Source organism: Acartia tonsa, chromosome 15 (assembly GCF_053477335.1).
Source record: "Acartia tonsa isolate MP-2025a chromosome 15, ASM5347733v1, whole genome shotgun sequence".
NCBI classification, from domain to species: domain Eukaryota; kingdom Metazoa; phylum Arthropoda; class Copepoda; order Calanoida; family Acartiidae; genus Acartia; species Acartia tonsa.
Genome location: NC_137274.1, coordinates 24,183,101 through 24,203,350, shown reverse-complemented (window position 1 = coordinate 24,203,350; position 20,250 = coordinate 24,183,101). Strand labels below are relative to the sequence as shown.

Genomic DNA, 20,250 nt, shown 5'->3' with positions numbered 1-20,250 from the left:
ACAATTCTACAATCAAAGATTTTAAATTGGATATCTATATTTTTATCTATCATTTTCTTCCTGTTCAAAGGATCATTTTATTAATACACTTTGACTCAACATTGATAACAAAAATTATACTGAGTTTAACTGTGCATTACTAAAACTACATCTCTCTAAAACCATTTGAGGGCCATTTTAGTTGGTTTTCCACAATACATTATTTTACCCCTGTTCTGATTGCCTGTTATGTTAGTGACAACATTTTTTAATCTTGCTTGCAACTTTTTCAGTTGTCATTAAGCAAAATTGATAACAACAGTATAAAAGGCAGAAATTTATCTCTTATTTTACAAGTTCCATTTTATTAACTCCATCTGTGTTATGAGAAATACCAACAAATAGAAAAGTTTGTTTAGCACATAATTATTAAAAATGAAGCTTTTCTATAATTAGGGTCAGTCCGATTTAGAAAGCATAGCAACTGTATAATCATTACCAGAATATCTGTACGTCCATTTTAAACAAGTTGATTTTTTAACTTTTTTAACAACAAAATTTTATGTGATCTAATTATCCGATTGATCTGATTTTTGGTGTACTGATTCCTGGGACAACAAAGTACAATATCACAAGCAAAGCAACTCTATAATCAAGTCCTAAAAATGTAAGTATGTCTGTCCATTAACATTATCCTGTTTTTTATCAAATTTCAACAAATAAATTTATATTCTGATTATTCAGTCCTGACGCTATTCAAGTGTTAATGTCCTTATGTCCTACCGTTTCAGTGCTTCGCTTTTATTGATGTTGTCATCTTTGTGTAAATGAATTTTTTGGGTACTGTAGCAAATTTAAAAATTTAAGTTTTAGGTTACATTATATATCAAATTTAGCAAAATTTTTATCATAATTCTAAATAACTAAGTAATTCCAAATAATTATCAAATTTTTAAAACTTGCTTCGGGATCACTTTAAGACCAATTCTTAAAGGAAGGCTGCAGGAAATACACTACTCTAACTGCTGAGAGACTGTCAGAATAAGACTCAATATAATAAATTTTCCTGATATCTGATATTGCCAGAGGGAATAAAAAAAAACTATATAAATTGTTTACTTGACAAACAGAAGTTGCCAACTACACATACAAATATACAAAGTTTGGAAAAGAGCAGATGAATTCAGTTGGGTTCATTATATCAGGTTCTTATTATTTTTTTGTCATTGCTTTCTACAGAGTTAATTTGATTATATTAAATTTTGAAATTATCATTATGAATTCTTTTTTTAGTTTTCATACTTGTCCTGCCCAGCATTGTACTAATGTTTGATCTTGTGTTGAAGAAAAATTGGAGTTTCAAAGGCTTTTTATTGGCATTTGGTTATCAGCTTGTGATGTTGTACAAGGTATATATGGATGAGAAACTTAAAATTTATTATGTCAATATTAAACTTGCAAATTAAAGGTTATTAAATTACTATTTTGCATAACTAAACTTAATGCATTTTTAAGAATACTATGTGTAACATTTACTTTTAAATCCAAATTTGCAAGTTTATTGCTTTGAGAATTATTTTTTGGTTTTCTTACATGACTAATAGTATTAGTGAAAAAAAGCTTTTCCTTTTTCCTTTATAAATACAAATAAATTTTTTTATTCCAAATTTTATTGCTAAGAATAGTTAGCTGTTAACACTAAATTATAGTGAAAAAATTGTATGTTTGAAGTTTTTAAAAAATAAATGTCTTTCAATATTATATTGGAAAAAACATAATGACAAAAGGTTTTGTATATTATGCATAAAATTGAAGGATTATCTTATTAAAACTAGAAATATGTTCTTTTCCTTTTTTTGCATTATACAGTGAGGCAAATAAAAAATGCAGGATGCAAAAAATATACATCTAGATATTACTCCATATTCTGTATTTTTATGGTAAACAATAGTAAGGTCTAACAATTGGTGTAATATTTTTAAAAAATTATCTAGGGATTTCTGTGTTTTTTGAATCCACAAGATGTTGAACAAAAGAAAAAATATCTATCAGAAAAGGTAACTCTAAAAATGATATTTATTTATATATGATAACTGATCAGTAAAATGAATATCTTAATAAATGATAAATTTAAAAAATGCTTAGATTTTTAATATTTATGTATGCAATGAAGCTTTTAGATAAAAAATGAAGAAAGGCCAAACAGATAAAATAATGATAATGAAGAATGCATACAAATATCTTGATTCTTAGTTGTCATGCTCTGAATCTTCAAATACAAAAATTAGTCTTATAAAAAACATAACTACTGTTAAAATATTATGTATTGAAAAGTATTAAAGGGCGAATATAGGTTGAATATAATATGGGCTCAAAAAAACCGTGCAATTCCATAGATTATAAGTAACTTTAAGATATTGACATATCCAATTGTATAAGTCTGTTATAGCTTAAAACCTGAACATTCTCAGGATAAATTTATGTAATAAGTGTGGTTCCCTAAGAACTCCAAACATCCTAGCATCACACAAGGCTTCGGTTTAAGGTTGAATTAAAAAGCTTTCGTTAAATGATAGTCGTAATAAAAGTGGAAACCAGTTATCAATCTATTTTTTTGTATTGTGGATTGTTTCTTCCTTGACAGTATTCCCCAACAAACTGTAAAGTATATGAATTTTATTTAAAAAAAAAAAACCTTTACAGGAGAAATTTTATTTCATGTAAGTATGAAAATTATATGGTAATTGTTATAATTAATTTAAAGAGGACAAAAATAATAGGTGAATAATGTTTTTTTTTCTTATATTTTTTTCTGGAGAAAATCTGGCGATCGTTGCGTTTGTGTGTGTGTGTTGAAAAATGCGTACTAGGGTAATTATATCATCAAGAATTAATCATTGATCTTTATACAGAAAAAAAAACTTTAAAACGTATTATTTACCCTAGTAATTACTCCGGATGCAAACTGACGCAAATTATTTTTACGCTTTTTAAAAAATCAATAAAATAGTATATAATATAAAAAAAATAAACACTTTAATTATCAATTAAGATGCATGGCAAGTCTTGTAAAGGGCTAAAATAAACGATTTTGTTGACTTTCTCATTTATCATATGTTGAAGTAAAAGCAAAAATTGCAAAATCTACTTAAGGATTTTTTAGATTTTTTAAATTTAACATAGATATTTTAAAAGTATGTAATGGCACCTTTCATATAAGCTCATATCATATTGAAACTATATTCGCCCTTTAATTATAGACCTAATGATAAGAGAGTTAGAGGTTGTTTTTTTATCACTGTCATAAACAGAAAATATTATACTTTTAGCTCTAATTTGAGCTAAAATAGGAGATACAATTTTAACCTCCTCTTTTACCAAAATAAAATTCTGATAGAGGCAAACATATCTCAATCATTAGGGTTAACAAAATAAATTGTCTTTTTATTTAAATTTGCTATTGAACTGTTATCAATTAAATCTTTTTATTTTAGATGTATGAAGTATGCATTGAATCAACAATGCAACTCTTTCTTCAAACTGGAATAGTATTGTTCAATGTTTTCCTAACAACTCCTGGCACTTATGAATTCCAGGATGACAGCAGTTATATCCTCGATATCATCAGCATCACCACATCCATATCATCACTACTCTGGGGCCTCAGCAGCTTCAAGATAAATGTGACTCAGAAAGAGCAAAGTAATTATGACAAGTTTGTACTAATGGTTAGGAGCTCAGTGGATATCATTGGAAGGTATGATCATTTTATCATAAACTCCTTATTTATAACTTATTTACATCTATCCCATAAAAGTGTGTTTAATTCATATATATATCAGTCAGAAAGTGAGATAAAATGACACTTGCAGAGATGACAAACATCTTAAACCTTTAGTCCTTCTTTTTAAAGGCCTTCAAATAAATGGGTAAAATAAGAAAAATTTATTTTGACAATTGATAAAGAGAAGAAATTTCAATAAAATCAACTATGATTACAATTCTTTATGTTTGATATTAATGATAAATAATTGTTTAAGAAATAACAAATTCTAGGTGTAAAGTTGAAAACACTGGCAATTTGAAGATTATTTATATTTTTTGTTAATTTAGGATATTTACAATGATAAGCATCATAGTTTTCAGCCTTAGCTGGAAATATGGTGTTTTAATTGTAACTTCTTCAATGTGCTTGATTGTGTTCATCATTCCTACACTGGCCACAATGTACAATGGTATAGAATTCTGTAGTCACAAAACTTCTCTTGATGACCATTCAATTCTGTTCATACCTGTACCATCATTTCAACCAAACGATGCTGATGAGAAAATCCAGAAGTCCAGAATGAAAAACAAAGGAATTGTGTCCATTCTGATTGTATTGATGTTGTCACTGCAATTTTTGATTACAAAAGAAGTCATTCAATTTATTCCACCAGACATGTGGTAAGATTGTAACTTTTTTACTGAATGGTCTCATTATTAGTTTAAAAGCTGCTTTAAAATTCCAAATGTCTGTCTGATATGATATATTAGCAGTAAATTACAGATTAATTTTACAGATAATTTAATACATTTTAAATTATGTCAATTTCTATAGATATATTTATTTACATTGACATAATTAGGGTAACTGTACTACAGGGCCTTTAAAGTCAATCTTGACTGTCCTTCAGCCCAATATTTAGCAAATTTTTTTTATATATTTACAAGTTTTACAAATGATATAAAATAATACTAGTTATTTACAGGGTATGGCATTAAAGTAGCTTGTTGGTTTCGATATTTGAATTATATTTATGTTTTCCACAGGGATAACACTTTCTCTCCCTGTATTGAAATGTTTTGTACTTTGATATACACTTATTTTTTACATATTTTTTAACAGCTTTGGATGAATTTAATGATCTCAGCTCACCTGGCAACTATTCCAAATTTTCGGGTTTTTTACTGAAGGGGAAGTTTCATAGATTTTATAATTTGGCTTCTCTACTCATTTTGATCTAGTATTTTGCAATGGTGTCAGAAAATTAGGAATACATTTGGAAAGTTTGTTTTCTAAATATTTAGAGACAAATTCAACTACATTTGCATGTCAAAAATGTTAAGATTATCTTGTTTTCCCATCAAGGGCTCGGCATGCACATTGTACTTAGCATTTAAGACATTTCTTACAGCTTTCTTCTGTAGACACAAAGTGGAGGAAAGATGTATTTCCTAGCCCCCTAGCCTAAAACCTAACCTAATCTAATTGTAAAAAATAATGTTGTTATCAGGGGGGGGGGTATAAAAATTTTAAAATTAAAAAAAATATTTCAAAGAGGACAATGCCGGCTATTTTAATATTTTTCACATATTTTTGCTTTTTTTGGTCCTATTTTCAAAATTTGGCATTATCCTCTTAGAAATATTTTTTTTTCAATTTTGAAAATATTTCCTTATGTCTTTGGTGTCTTTTAGTCCAATTTTCAAAGTTTGAGTGGCTAAAACAGGGTGTTTCAAGAGAAATGTCTTTGTAAAAAAAAATTTATTATGCAGAGAAAAGAAAAATTGTACAAAATACTTTATATATTTGGAAAACCTGTTCTAGGGCATTTATGTTTTGAATAATTAAAACTGATTATTTTAACAAATTAAACAAATGAAAAACAGTTTCTTTCAACATCCATATTTTGGAAGATTTATGAATTTAAAGTTTGTGCAAAAAAATTGCACATTTTCAGAATACATGCAATCTAATTTTTGGAAATATAAACATCATTTTTGTACCATTTGTAGTTTAAGAGCCACGTTGAAAAATGTGAGAAAAAGTTTTTAGTAAGTTGTAACATTTAACCACGTAGCTCCTATATATAGGGGGGTAATTTTTTTCTCTAGGGAAGTTGTACTTGGTACCCTCCCCTGGAATAGTTATAAACCTTCATGGAACCTATGAAAAGCTACCCTGTTAAGGAGAACTTGATCGTTTCAGCAGTTAGTGGGATCCTTTGGTACAAACAGACAAACAAATAGACAAACAAACAGACAAATAAACAAACATACTTTTACTTTATTTATACTTTATCCTTTATTAAAAGTATAACTGCTACAAATATTAAAATATACTTTTGTTTTTAGACCCTTTTATTAAGTGTGTTGTTCTCAATTTAGCATTAATTGTTTTTGTTGTTAGGTGGAACTGTGCAGAGAGAGCCAGAAAGTTACTGTGCCTTCAGAAGATTGTATTGATGACAGTTGCCACATGTCTTGTGATATCAAGTATTGAATTTATTCAATACTTGATGTTCAAGACCTGTTGGATTGATTTCTTGTTTCTTGAAAGAAATGAGAACACTCCACAAGAACCAGTTGAAAACACTTCAGGTAAGTCAGGATAATAAGCTGCTTTTAATTAAAATCATCTGCATAGTTGGCCACAGAAACAAATTCCAGATTTTTTTCTGAAGACAATTTATTCATTGGTGGGGATGATGGGTTAAAGGTCTGGGAAAACATGGTCCTAACATTTCATTGCTACTATAGTATATAGCCATACTTACCTAACTTTACAAAGGTTGTTGATACTTTTTACCCCTCTGTTCTTTTTCTTTTTTCTTAAAATAAACCAAAAAAATAAGGACTTCCCAAGATCCCTTATTTCTTCAAATATAAACATTCATATAATATTCACTGCTTTGTTTAGATGAAAATGTTGGTGATACTACAAGCTGTAAAAATCTGAGAAGGTAAATATTTGTTTTAACGCACATTAACACTTTATATCACAACAATATTTAAAAGAGATTATTTTGTTTAAAAACTACCCACAGAGCACACAAAAAAACATTCTGTTTTTATAAGTTTAAAGTGATCGCGAAGCAAGTTTTAAAAATTTGATATATATTTGGAATTACTTAGTTAATCAGAATTATGACAAAAATTCTGCTAAATTTGATATAAAAATTGCCTTAAAACTCCTATTTTTAAATTTGCTACAGTATAACTAAAATTCATTGACACAATTCTGTGCTAAACAAACCTTTAGATTTGTTGGCATTTCTCTTAACACAGATGGAGTTAATAAACTAATGCTTGTAAAATAAGAGATAAATTACTGCTTATTATGCAGTTATTATCAATTGTGCTTATTGACAACTGAAAAAGTTGCAATTAAGGTTTAAAAACGTTGGACCAAATGTCTAAAAAGATATTTTTCAGCTTATTTTAGTGCAACTAACATAACAGGCAATCAGAACTAGTAAGGAATAATGTATTATGGAAACACAAGTTTAGGCGCCCTAAAATGGTTTAAGAGAGATGTAGTATTAGTAATTCACAGTTGTATTCAGTATAATTTTTGTTATCAATGTTGTGCCAAAGTGCCTCAATAAAATGATCCTTAGAACCGGAGGAAACTGGTAGTGGATGTATCATTTATTAAATAATACATAGATATCCAATTAAAAACATTTTGATTGTGTAATTGTAAAACAATAAAACATGTATAGTCTAAATATTTTTTACAGTTCTTTATTGATATTACAATTATAAATGATGACAATAGGAGCTCCTTTTAATCCACAAACAATAAAATATGTATAGTCTAAATATTTTTAACAGTTTTTCATTGATTTTATAATTACCAAAGAAGACCATTAGAGCCCCATTAAATCCACAAGCAATCAATTGGGCTATGAGGTGAAAGAGCATGCATTAATGTTCCCATTTGGCCATTATAAGTAGGTAGATTAGTAATTATACAATTCATTCATACCTCTTCTCAATGCAAATAAAAGGCTTCAGTATGGAAAAAAAGCATGAGGCACTCTGAAATCAGAAGAAACAAATCATGTAAATAAGTGCCCTTTTAAATCTTCATGCCACCTATTGCTTTTAAAGACAAAATTGCCTTCTTGTAAGGTTCCATATAATCATCATTTTAAGGGGAATTGGAAATCTAATTATTATTTGGTATTGTGTGAGGGTCTACAAGTGTACACAAAAAGGGCAGGGGGAATGAAATATTTTCCCCTCATCAAAGATTATTTATATATATATATATAGATGTTTAGATTAAAAAGAAATAAATAAATTTGAAAAATATTTCTAGAGCCATTTCTTTTATTGTGATAGTAGTTTGATTTTTTTACATTCATACAGTTACTTTAAAAAGCATCATTCATCACTTCTCTGGTCTGATCATACATAAATGTTCTGCTATTAAATTACCCAAGGATTGAGAAGATGATTCTATATATGTACCACTAAGAGGGACCCTTTAACATTGCCTATTAATCCTCTCAAACATGATACTATCTTGTAAAGAAATACTTTTACAATTGCTATTTTTATTTTATAGTGGGCTCTATTTGTCTATTCTATGATGATATGGGGGTGACTCCAAATAGGGGAAGGCAGTTCAATATTTACAGTACAAAGGTTTATTTTGTACAGCCTTCCCTTGTTCAAAGGCAGCCCCAACACATCATAGACTATACAAATAGAGCCCAGTATGAAATAAAATAGCTATTTAAAAAAATAATGATTTTGTAAAATAGGACATTGATACAGAAAAAATTTTAGTTAGAAAATATACTTATTGCAATGCTACATAAATATAACTTATAGGAAATAATGCCTTTCCTGTATCAATGTTCTATTTAACATATTTATTATTATGACAATAAAAATTTGTTAAGTTCTACATAATTTACTCAGATGAGGTAATTTTTGTACTGCCTTATCCTTTTTAAAGGCACCCCCAAATCATACATATATAAATAATCTTTGATGAAGGAAAAATATTTAATTCCCCCTGCCCTTTTTTTGTATAGTCTATGATGTTTTAGGGCTGCCTTTGTACAAGGGAAGGCTGTACAAAATAAACCTTTGTACTGTAAATATTGAACTGCCTTCCCCTATTTGGAGTCACCCCCAAATCATCATAGAATAGACAAGTAGAGCCCTCTATACAATAAAAATAGCAATTGTAAAAGTATTTCTTTACAAGATAGTATCATGTTTGAGAGGATAAATAGGCAATGTTGAAGGGACCCTTTTAGTGGTACATATATAGAATCATCTTCTCAATCCTTGGGTAATTTAATAGCAGAACATTTATGTATGATCAGACCAGAGAAGTGATGAATGATGCATTCTAAAGCAACTGTATGAATGTAAAATAATCAAACTACTATCACAATAAAAGAAATGGCTCTAGAAATATTTTTCAAATTTATTTATTCCTTTCTTTATCTAAACATCTATATATATATAAATAATCTTTGATGAGGGGAAAATATTTCATCCCCCCTGCCCTTTTTGTGTACACTTGTAGACCCTCACACAACACCAAATAGTAATTAGATTTCCAATTCCCCATAAAATGATGATTATATGGAACCTTACAAGAAGGCAATTGTGCCTTTAAAAGCAATAGGTGGCATGAAGATTTAAAAGGGCACTTATTTACATGATTTGTTTCTTCTGATTTCAGAGTGCCTCATGCTTTTTTTCCATACTGAAGCCTTTTATTTGCATTGAGAAGAGGTATAAATGAATTGTATAATTACTAATCTACCTACTTATGATGGCCAAATGGGAACATCAATGCATGCTCTTTCACCTCATAACCCAATTGATTGCTTGTGGATTTTATGGGGCTCTAATGGTCTTCTTTGGTAATTATAAAATCAATGAAAAACTGTTAAAAATATTTAGACTATACATATTTTATTGTTTGTGGATTTAAAGGAGCTCCTATTAACACCATTTATAATTGTGATATCAATAAAGAACTGTAAAAAATATTTAGACTATACATATTTTATTGTTTTACAATTACACAATCAAAATATTTTTAATTGGATATCTATGTATTATTTAATAAATGATACATCCACTACCAGTTTCCTCCTGTTCTGAGGGTCATTTTATTGAGGCACTTTGGCACAACATTTATAACAAAAATTATACTGAATACAACTGTGCATAACTAATACTACATCTCTCTAAAACCATTTAAGGGCACCTAAAGTTGTGTTTCCATAATAAATTATTCCTCACTAGTTCTGATTGCCTGTCATGATAGTTGCACTAAAATAAGCTGAAAAATAACTTTTTAGACATTTGGTACAACATTTTTAAACCTTACCTGCAAGTTTTTCAGTTGTCATAAAGCAAAATTGATAACAACAGTATAAAAAGCAGAAATTTATCTCTATTTCGTAAGTATGAATTTTATTAACTCCATCTGTGTTAAGAGAAATGTCAAAAAATCTAAAGGTTTGTTTAGCACAGAATTGTGTCAATAAATTTTAGTTATACTGTAGCAAATTTAAAAATAGGAGTTTTAAGGCACTTTTTATATCAAATTTAGCAAAATTTGGCCATGATTCTAAATAACTTAGTAATTCCAACTATGTATCAAATTTTTGTTTCAAATGTATCCCTTGCTTCATGAACACTTTAATTGAAGAAAACATAACAATACAAGCAGTTTGACCCAGATTATGTTGCAATTTGAACTAAGTTGAAGTTATTTGCAAACATATGTTATCATTATCAAAAATTATGTCTAAACTTTAAAGAATTATTTATTTTAGAATTCTTGTAAAAATAGCAGACATTGTTGCAGGTAATATTGAAATTGTTAACATCATAGAGAAAAATGCCTTGGTGATAATGGAAATAGTATTTTATTATAAATTTGTGCTGGCAATCAATAGTAATATTGTAGATTATATTGGCAGCTTTTGAAAAAGGGTTAGGTTGATATTCAACTCTAGTTATGTTTATGATAGGAAACTGGATGTAATATGGCACTAGATATTGTAATAGCTTTCCAGCCTGTAATTTTAGCATGCTTAAGAATAGCACATTTCTGGAATATTGCCGTTTTACTTTTTTTGGTATTCAACAAAATTTATCTTTAGGTCTTGTTCTTCTTGGTTTCATCATGACTGTGTTTATCCTGTCTCTAATAGCAGTGAACAAAGAAACTGGATTTGTCCAAGGAAACATGAATACAACAGAAATTACCAAATTAATTCAAAACATTGAAGCATCAATTGCCAGGTAATTATTTCAACATAAAACTTATATTACTATAATATTATTTTCTGCATTATTCACAATATTTGAGAAATTGTCAACAAAAAACTTATATTACTAGAGCTGCCAAAAAATTTTCTGTATAATTTCTGTTTCACCTTTTTGCTGTGTAAAAGATGATTTTACAGCAATACTTTGAAATAAGAGATCTCAAAAAGTATTAGAGCGAGAAAAATGTTAGAGACCTTGTTAGAAAGCTCCAATATATGTCAATTCAACTGTAATGTGAACGAATTTGCATGAAGAACATGAAAGACAAAATAACACAATAAAGGTGGTTAGGTGAAAGTACTCTAGAAATAAAAGTAAAATTTGATCACCAATAGTAATTTAAAAATTTTCTACTATGGGAAGGTACTAATTCAATTTAGGGAAAGCATGTTCTGAACTCACCATAAGGTCCCAGTACATCCTGCATGTGTAAACCATTTCCACATTTTTTTTCTAATCTAACAAGCCTTTGGGTGGGGTGTGTATAGTAAAGTATAAAAATATAGGCAAATCTTATTTTTATAATATTAAGAAGGCTCCATTTTTAATGTAAAATTAAGGTGTATATAGTGCAATATATCAAAAAAATGTTTTATTTTGCATATTTGTCATACTTTAAATTGCTTGAATTAAATCAATTTCAGTGGCGTTCGAAGCACTTTGTCTAGGGGGGAGCATTTTGAAGATTTTGTAAAATTTTGCCCCCCCCTAAATCAAAGTGCCCCACCCTGCAATGACCGAATGGAAGGGAGCTAGAAAGCATCGTCGAAAAAATAGTACAGAAGATAAATTAACCTATTTATTACACTAGTCCCCAATATTTCATATAAAATTTTCTTGTTTGTTGGCTCCAGGGGCGTCCAAGCTTTTTTTTGGGGGGGGGTATAAAATTTTTAAGGGGGGGTAATTCGTTTTTTGGGGGGGGGGGGGGTAAAATTTTTTTTACTCCCCCCAAAATTTTTACCCTGGGGGTAAAATTTGCTTGGGGGGAGGGGTAATTACCCCCCCTGAAATCTGTTGGCAGGGGTAAATTAAGTTTACCGCCCCCCCCCCAAAAAAAATTTACCCTGGGGCGAAGCCCGCAAAAAAATTTTTTATTAGAGATTTTTTTATTTTGGGGGGGGGTGTAAGTACCCCCTTCTAAATGATTTGGGGTGCCTACAGCACCCCCAGGGTAGAAGTAAATTTTAAATGGGGGGGTAATTGCCCCATTACCCCCCCCCCCTTGGATGTCTATGGTTGGCTCAACAACTTTGGGGACTTTAATGGAATTTTGATTGGTTGGTTAATTAAGTCAAGTTTCCATACATTTCATCCACTAATTGTAATCTATATAAGGGGTAATTTTGTGTATCATCATTGGGGATGTACAAAATTTCTTTGGTATACAAAATAAAATTCTTCCTATAACCTGGTTTGTTATGTTCAGTGAAAAAAGATTATAACCTAATTTCTACACTAATTTAAAAACTTGGTAAGGTTAAATGAATAGTATCTGTCTGTTTGGCGCGAAGCGCCAAAATTTATTTTTTGGAGTATTTCTTGATCTTTTTTTGGAAACTGGGATAGTTTTGCTTTTTGTAGGGTAGGGGGCAAAAAGGGGCATTTTTGTTGACCAGGGGGGGGCAAAATGGGGCATTTTTTAACATTTAGGGGGAGACCAGGGGGGGGCGGTTGCTAGGGGGGGGGGGCAGGGGGGGGTGGCGTTTTGGTCACTAGGGGGGGGGGCGATTGCCTTAGATGCCCCCTTCGGTTCGCACGCCACTGCTCAATTTTTGATTATAAAAAAATATATTTGTCCCTCATTTATATTCCCAAGATATATAATCTATTATTAAATTTAACCATCATAAACACATATGCGCCCCACACCAAGAGCTATTGAGAGATCTACAATCCCCCATTTTTTTCACAGAAAATAACCAAGTTTTGGGTTTCAGATGTTTTTCTTTGAACATATCTTAAAGGAAGCCTGCAAGAAATACCACGCCTTAACTGCTGAAAGACTCCCACAAGTAGAACCAATTCACAAACTTTGAAGCCTTCAGCTTCAATAAAAAAAATATGAGCATTTCAAAATGATATTTTTATTTACATGAAAATTATGAAAGATTTCCATTGCTAATAACAGAAATTTTAATAGAACACATCACATTTTATAGTAAAAATCTCTATAAAAAAATTTGGTTTGTAAGTGTTAAAATCATAGCAAAAACAAATTAAACTAATTTAAGCTAAACTGTGATTAGTTGTTAGGCTAATTCAGCCTTCTGATTGGCTGGAAATACTACATTACTTTCTGTACAATGCAAGTTAAAGTGATTTAAAAAAAATAATTTTTATTGCAAAAATTTAAGCAGTTACAGGTAACCTAACTTTCTGACAAAAATAAGATTATAATTATATTTCTAGGCAATGAAATTAAATTTTGAAATTTACATCATAATTAATGGAAATCTTACTAAATTTTTATGTAGCTAAAAATGTCATTTATAAATGTCTAAAACTTTTTTTTTAATTTTGAAGCTAAAGGCTTCAAATTTGGGGTATTGGGTCTACATGTGGCAGTCAATTATTATTTAAATTGGTGTATTTCTTGTAGGCTTCCTTTAACTTTTAAAAGTTTAGGTTAACGTCAGTAAAACTTATATAACATATAACTTACTACATTAAAAAATTTATTATTTAGAAATGACAGTGTATGTAATCTTTTGGAAAACAAACCAGAGTCTCTAGGAAAGTATTCTTATTTACATGTTTCATTAGAATGTTTCATTTGGAAATTATTCCATGATGTAAATTAAAATAGAAATATACCACACAAAATGTTTGCATCCTTTAAAAGATTTTATGAGGCAAATTAAAAATTATTAAATGGATTTTTTGCCATATCATTTATAGTTTATTGTAATTTATATTATATTTATGGTGAAAACTACAAGGTGTTTTAAAAAAAAACCCTGCACTTTCCGGTTTTGGGAAACAACCAGTAAGAGACTTTTTCTAAATTGCAAACAAATGAACATAAAATCGTCAATTTTAAAGATTTTATTAAATTTTAAAAACTGGGAAGCAAATTATGTATATGACTATTAGATCATTGAATAAAATCGTTGCCAGCATCAATCACCGCCTCTACCCGCCTCCTCAACTGCCGGCAGGCCCAGGTCAAAATTTACCTGTCCAAGCTGACAATGTTCTCCTTGATAGTGGCAATGAGGGAGGTCTTTGTGGCATGGGCACGTCTATTGGTGCATGCTTCAAAGTAGCCCCAGGCCCAAAAGTCCATTGAATGAAGATCGGCTGCCGGGAGGCCCCATTTCCTTAGAAACATGAGTAACCGCAGGATCAAAATTCACCCAACTTTCAAGCTACCCTTTGACACGGAGGCCTTTATTTGGACTACAGTTGGGCTAAAACGATGTTTTATACCTTTTTAGAAATGGCATGAAGATTCAGCCTGGATTTTTAGTCCATAGTCTATAGTCTAAAATGAGTTTTTAAGTTCCATATGGGTCTCTAACGTTGAGAAACAAGAAATTTTCATGATTTTACATGATTTTTGACGTTTTTGACATCTCTAAATCTGTCACGCTTCACTTTGCTGGAGTACTACAGCCAAGCCACAGATTTAAGATCAGGCATTTTAACCATACATTTACCTTTCACTAAGGCCGCATTTTTAGAGATATCTAAAAAAAAATGGTATGTACATTTTTACAGAGAATATGGAGCTATAATTATTTTGTTCATGCTCCTTCTGGTTCATTTCAAAATCTGGAAAACGCAGTTTTTTAAAACACCTTGTAGATTTGAGGGAATTCCAAGATTTATATATTTGACTAGCTGCTCTGTATGATATCTTAAAATATAAATCTATCTTGACTTTGTAAACTAACATTAGCCAAATATAAAGCTTGGAAATGTAAAATTTCATTACAAAAAAGCTTTTCCATTTTACGTCTACAAAAATACTCATATTATTAGTTGTATCTACTCTCCATGAAATTATCAACAGTGCCAGCATCTATTATCAGAAACCAGATAACAAATTTGAATGGGCAGAGAAAATTATTTCAAGATGCAGACCAAAACACAAAATGTGGACAAAAACAGGGCAAGTTTATATTTTTTATTAGCAAAACTACTCAATCTATCACTTTGAAAATAAACATCCAATTTAAACATTATTTAGTCCATTTGTTTGTCAGTTAAGCTATGACAGTCATTTTACAGGGAAAATATGATTTACACAGCTAATTATACATAATAAAATAAGGCAAGCAGTTATTGCACAGAAAATAAATTTTAAATTAGAAAAATGCCAATAAAAAACTTTGAATCATTATAAAATTATTTAGGAATGATGTGAAAATTTTGACAGCATTTCATACAACAATTGATGTATGCAGATCAATTACAGATTGTACTCGTTTATTTTTTTCTCTGCGAGGTAATAGTTGATTTAAATTTGCTACATTGTGGATTTGTTACCTAGATGCTTCCCTCATAGTTAATGGGAAGTCCAACTCCTATAAATATAGAATCGATCTTAAAGCCCAGTTCTACCTTTTTTTCCACATGTCAACCTAAACATGTACAATAACAAGTACATTTATAAAATTGGTTGACCTCAAGCTTCTAAAGATCACCAAAGTCTTTTGTGAAATAGGTATTTGAGATTTTATCTAAAAATTTATCTAAAATTTCTCAAATTCGCCCCATAGTGATGTAATTAATTGTTCTTGTATACAAGAAAATAGCTTAAAATCACTACAGGACCAATAAGTAAATTCAATGTAGAGTAGAACCCACTCAGCTCAGTGGTTACCAAGATACCAAGCTTCTGATGAACAGATATTGTTCTATTATGTATTATAGAATATTAGATGCGCTTTTAGATTCTATGCAGGAAATGGCTTAAAACACTCCCATGAATTAACTCTAAAACCATCACAACTGTGATTGGTTTTTGAGCAGATATAGCCTTTTGATTAACGGAATTCTATCAGAAGTAAGAGCGGTGTATTTCTTCAACCTCACTTTAAGTAACATTCAGTAGACAATAAACCCTCAACTAATTATTCATGTCATTCAGTTGACAAATCAGCAGTATGTACCATTTTGATGTATCTTTATAACCCCTTTTACTCATCCAGGATAAAATTAGGTTACCAGTGCATCACAATGTGGAAAACTTTCTGTAATTAATCAATAAAAATATTGTCCTTAGAACTTTGTCATCCCTTCTCCTATATCATTATCTGCTACCTAAATTCAAGATTAGGGTTCTTAGATTGTTTATTACATAAATATCACAGTAGAGTTTCAATACATGAAATGATATTTTCTTGAAAAATTATTTTTAGAACAGCCACAATAATTTAAAAGATATAAACATTTATGTCTGCTAGAAATTGTGTAAATTATTTTTATTGATTTTTGTCTGCTATTATCATAACAAATTCAGAGGCAAATGCACTCTAGTACCAAAAGTACCCAAAATCTTGCTTTTATACCCAAGAGACTTGAATATTTGATCCATTGTCCCCTCCTTTACTCCCTGAACAAATACGCTATAAATATACGTTGGTTAGCCCACCAAAAGATGCAGATTACAATATTTAAACATTCTTAAACTGTACAAAATATGAAATTTTCTATAATATATTTCAGAGGATTGTAGAAAGTATCTTTACCAATGCATCAACTTATTTGATACTGTGGTAATGGTTTACAAAGAAGATATAAACATACAAGATGAAGAAGGTGAAATTTATTAATACAATAAATGATTTTATATATATTTTAAATTTAGTAAAAATCACAAGGTTCAGTTTTCAAATATGTTTTGTAATCAGGAAGAACACCTCTTGTAACAGCAAGTGGTAATCCTCGTTTTGTGTTGAAAATTAAACAGGCTGGAGGTGATTTTGGACAAAGTCAATGTGGAGGTTTGACTATTTTTATAAAAATATTTTAGTTGTATTTATTTTAAATCCATACATTTATATTAAAAAATAAAATCTTAATAGTTTTTGAAGCAAAATTAAACAATTAAATCTTATTTTTTAGCATCAGATATAAGCTACAAAAGAAAAGGTAAATGTACAATAATACAACTTTAATAAATAAGTTTTTTCTAAAACAAATTTGGGCAGAAAATAAAAATGAATTGGATACAACAAATGAACATTGGCATATTTCAAGTAACAATGCAATTAACAATCAACAATATTTAGAATTCTAAACAAGTAAATCTGTTCCAATTCATGTTTTCCTCCTTCAATTTCATAAAGATTCTAATGCACTAAAGACTGATGTAACTTTAAAGACATAATTCCTTATTACAGCCTGGCTATAATACTTTTTTTACAGCTTTGTTTGCAGCAGCTAAACTTGGAGACAATATAGAAGTAAAGAATATATTGAATAATGGTCATTCTTCTGTTGATGAAACTGACTCTCTAGGTAATATTTATTAGACAGAGTAAAGAAATTTTAGTCACAGAAGCTGTTACATTAAGATTAGTAAAAATCATATGCATTAGATAATGTGACTATTTTAAAAATTTACTCAAATTCTCCAAAGAGTCAATAATTGTAAAAAGAAAAAGATTTGATTTGCTTTGGGTAAAAATAATTATCTGTACTCAAAACATTGAATCATAAAATATCTTACAAAAAATATTAAATTCAGAAATTCCATTTTCTCAAAATTACTCATATATTTATTAACTATCTATATATATATTTATCTATCTATTTATCCATCTATTTATCCATATATTTATCTATTTATATATCTATTCATTTATCTATCTATTTATCTAACTAATTATCTATCCATTTATCTATCTATTTACGTATCTAATTATCTATCTATTTATCTATCTATTTATCTAACTAATTATCTAAATATTTATCTATCATTTTATCAATCTGTTTATTTATCTATCCAATTATCTATCTATCAATCTAAATATTTGTTTATCTATCCATCTATTAGATATAAATCTAACTATTTACCTAACTACCTATATTATGAACTTTAGCATGAGCTAGGGGCCAAATTTCCATCGTTCAAGAATCTGATTTACTTTAAGTAAGCAATATAATAAATAATCATAATATTGTTTTTTTTTGTTTATTGTTTAAGCATAGCATGCTCCAAATGCACATAAAAACCTTGTATATATCAATTTTTTTGTTGGCCTACAATGCCAGTACTTATATTGTCTGGGGTAAATATCTATCTGTATCTATTTTTCTATCTGTATATCTAACTATCTTTCTATCTATCTTACTATCTTTCTATCTATCTATAACTATCTCTCCACATATATCTTAGTGTATATCTATAACTGTACTCTGAACTAAAGAATATATAATGTAACTAATATATTTATATCTAGGTCACACAAGTCTTATGGCTGCAGCACAGAATGGAAACACAGATATAGCCACACTTCTTCTAAAACATGGAGCTCATGTCAACCATAAAGATAATGATGGTTAGTTACATAATATTATTAAACTATATTTATATATTGTATATTTAGTATATTCTATCTATCTATCTATAGTCTATTTCTATATATATATCTCTTTACATGGCTCTCTGTATATATATAACTGTACTCTGAACTAAAGAATATATAATGTAACTAATATATTTATATCTAGAAAGGACAAGTCTTATGTATGCAGCAGAGTATGGAAACACAGATATAGTCACACTTCTTCTACAACATGGAGCTGATGTCAACTATAAAGCTAATGCTGGTTAGTTACATAGTATTATTTTACTAAATTTGTAACTTTTTTATTATTTTCTACCTATCTTTATCTGTTTATCTGTATATCCATTTATCTCTCTGTATATCTATAACTGTACTCTGAACTAAAGAATATATAAAGTAACTAATATATTTATATCTAGAAATGACAAGTCTTATGTATGCAGCACAGTTTGGAGAAACAGAAACAGTCAAACTACTTCTAGAATATGGAGCCGATGTCAACATTAAAGATAATGAAGGTTAGTTACATAATATTATTATACCATATATTGTATCTATAATATATTTCATGTAAATATTGACGTTGCAATAAGTATTATTATCTTATTTAGTTCATTAATAGTTCTAATTGCTATTTAACTGTTTAATTATCTATCCATTTATCTTGTTATCTTTCTGTATATTATATCTCTCTATCCATTTATCTTTCTTTATAATGAACTAGCGGCTTCGCCCCTAGCCTCTAGGGGCTTTGCCACAAGAGATAATTTTAAAAAAAGAAAAAAAGTGGTGGTGCAGCACCAATGCCTTTATTACATGCATCAGCAAAAGGATGGAAGGGGAATTTTTTTGTTTTTTTGGGGGTTTGGGGTGTCCCGGCCACACTCATGAAAATAGCCTGAAACCATCACAGGACCATCTGATATATTCCCTGAAGAGTAGAATCCAATCGGTTCAGTGGATACCAAGATCTTACAGGATGGGCGGACAGACACACATCTTGCTACTTTGTATTATAGATTAAAAACTCATGAATGTGTTTCTTAAAATTTGAATTTATTTTGTATTATTAATAGTTTAACGCACTCTCTCTCACTATTCCTCTCCCTCTCTCTCTCTTTCCCTCCCCCCTCTCTCTCTCTCTCTCTCTCTCTCTCTCTCTCTCTTTCTCTCTCTCTCCTTCTATCTATCTCTCTCTCTCTCTCTCTCTCTCTCTCTCACTTTTCTTCTCCCTTTCTCTCTCTCTCCCTTTCTCTCTATCTCTCTATCTCTCTCTCTATCTCTCTCTTTCTCTCACTTTTCTTCTCCCTTTCTCTCTCTCTCTCTCTCCCTTTCTCTGTCTCTCCCTCTCTCTCTCTCTCTCTCTCTCTCTCTCTCTCTCTCTCGCTCTCTCTCTCTCTTTCTCTCCCTCTCTCTCTCTTATACTCTTCCCATCTCTATCTCTAAAACTATGCAATATTATGACATATCAACAATATTAGCAATGTTTATTGACATTATGACTAGACGCACATATGATAAACAAAGTTTAACAGGGTAATCATCTATACATTAAATAATGATAAATATCATAGGTTGGACACCTCTAGATAATGCTCTAGCTTGGAGATATGAAGAAATAACAGAAATACTTAGAGAACATGGTAAGCTTATTCAATAATTCTAT

At 29.7% G+C, this 20,250-nt stretch overlaps 1 protein-coding gene across 1 annotated transcript; it reads left to right on the top strand.

Annotated features, from left to right (window-relative positions):
- The first annotated feature begins 1,111 nt into the window (after positions 1-1,111).
- LOC145307027 (uncharacterized) lies at positions 1,112-14,547 on the top strand. Its single transcript, XM_080149366.1, has 11 exons — positions 1,112-1,184; positions 1,273-1,388; positions 1,974-2,036; positions 3,474-3,736; positions 4,093-4,425; positions 6,152-6,342; positions 6,662-6,704; positions 10,563-10,594; positions 10,893-11,034; positions 13,751-13,801; positions 14,502-14,547. The coding sequence occupies exons 1-11, from the start codon at positions 1,157-1,159 to the stop codon at positions 14,545-14,547; spliced, it is 1,308 nt and encodes a 435-aa protein (XP_080005492.1). The 5' UTR covers positions 1,112-1,156.
- Positions 14,548-20,250: the final 5,703 nt, after the last annotated feature.

Excerpts from the sequence above, each read along its gene's own strand:
- LOC145307027 (XM_080149366.1), top strand. The coding sequence starts at position 1,157 with ATGAATTCAGTTGGGTTCATTATATCAG. Across the intron at positions 1,389-1,973 it reads AGCTTGTGATGTTGTACAAG|GGATTTCTGTGTTTTTTGAA; the intron begins GTATATATGGAT and ends AAAATTATCTAG. Across the intron at positions 13,802-14,501 it reads AAACCAGAGTCTCTAGGAAA|AAATGGCATGAAGATTCAGC; the intron begins GTATTCTTATTT and ends ATACCTTTTTAG.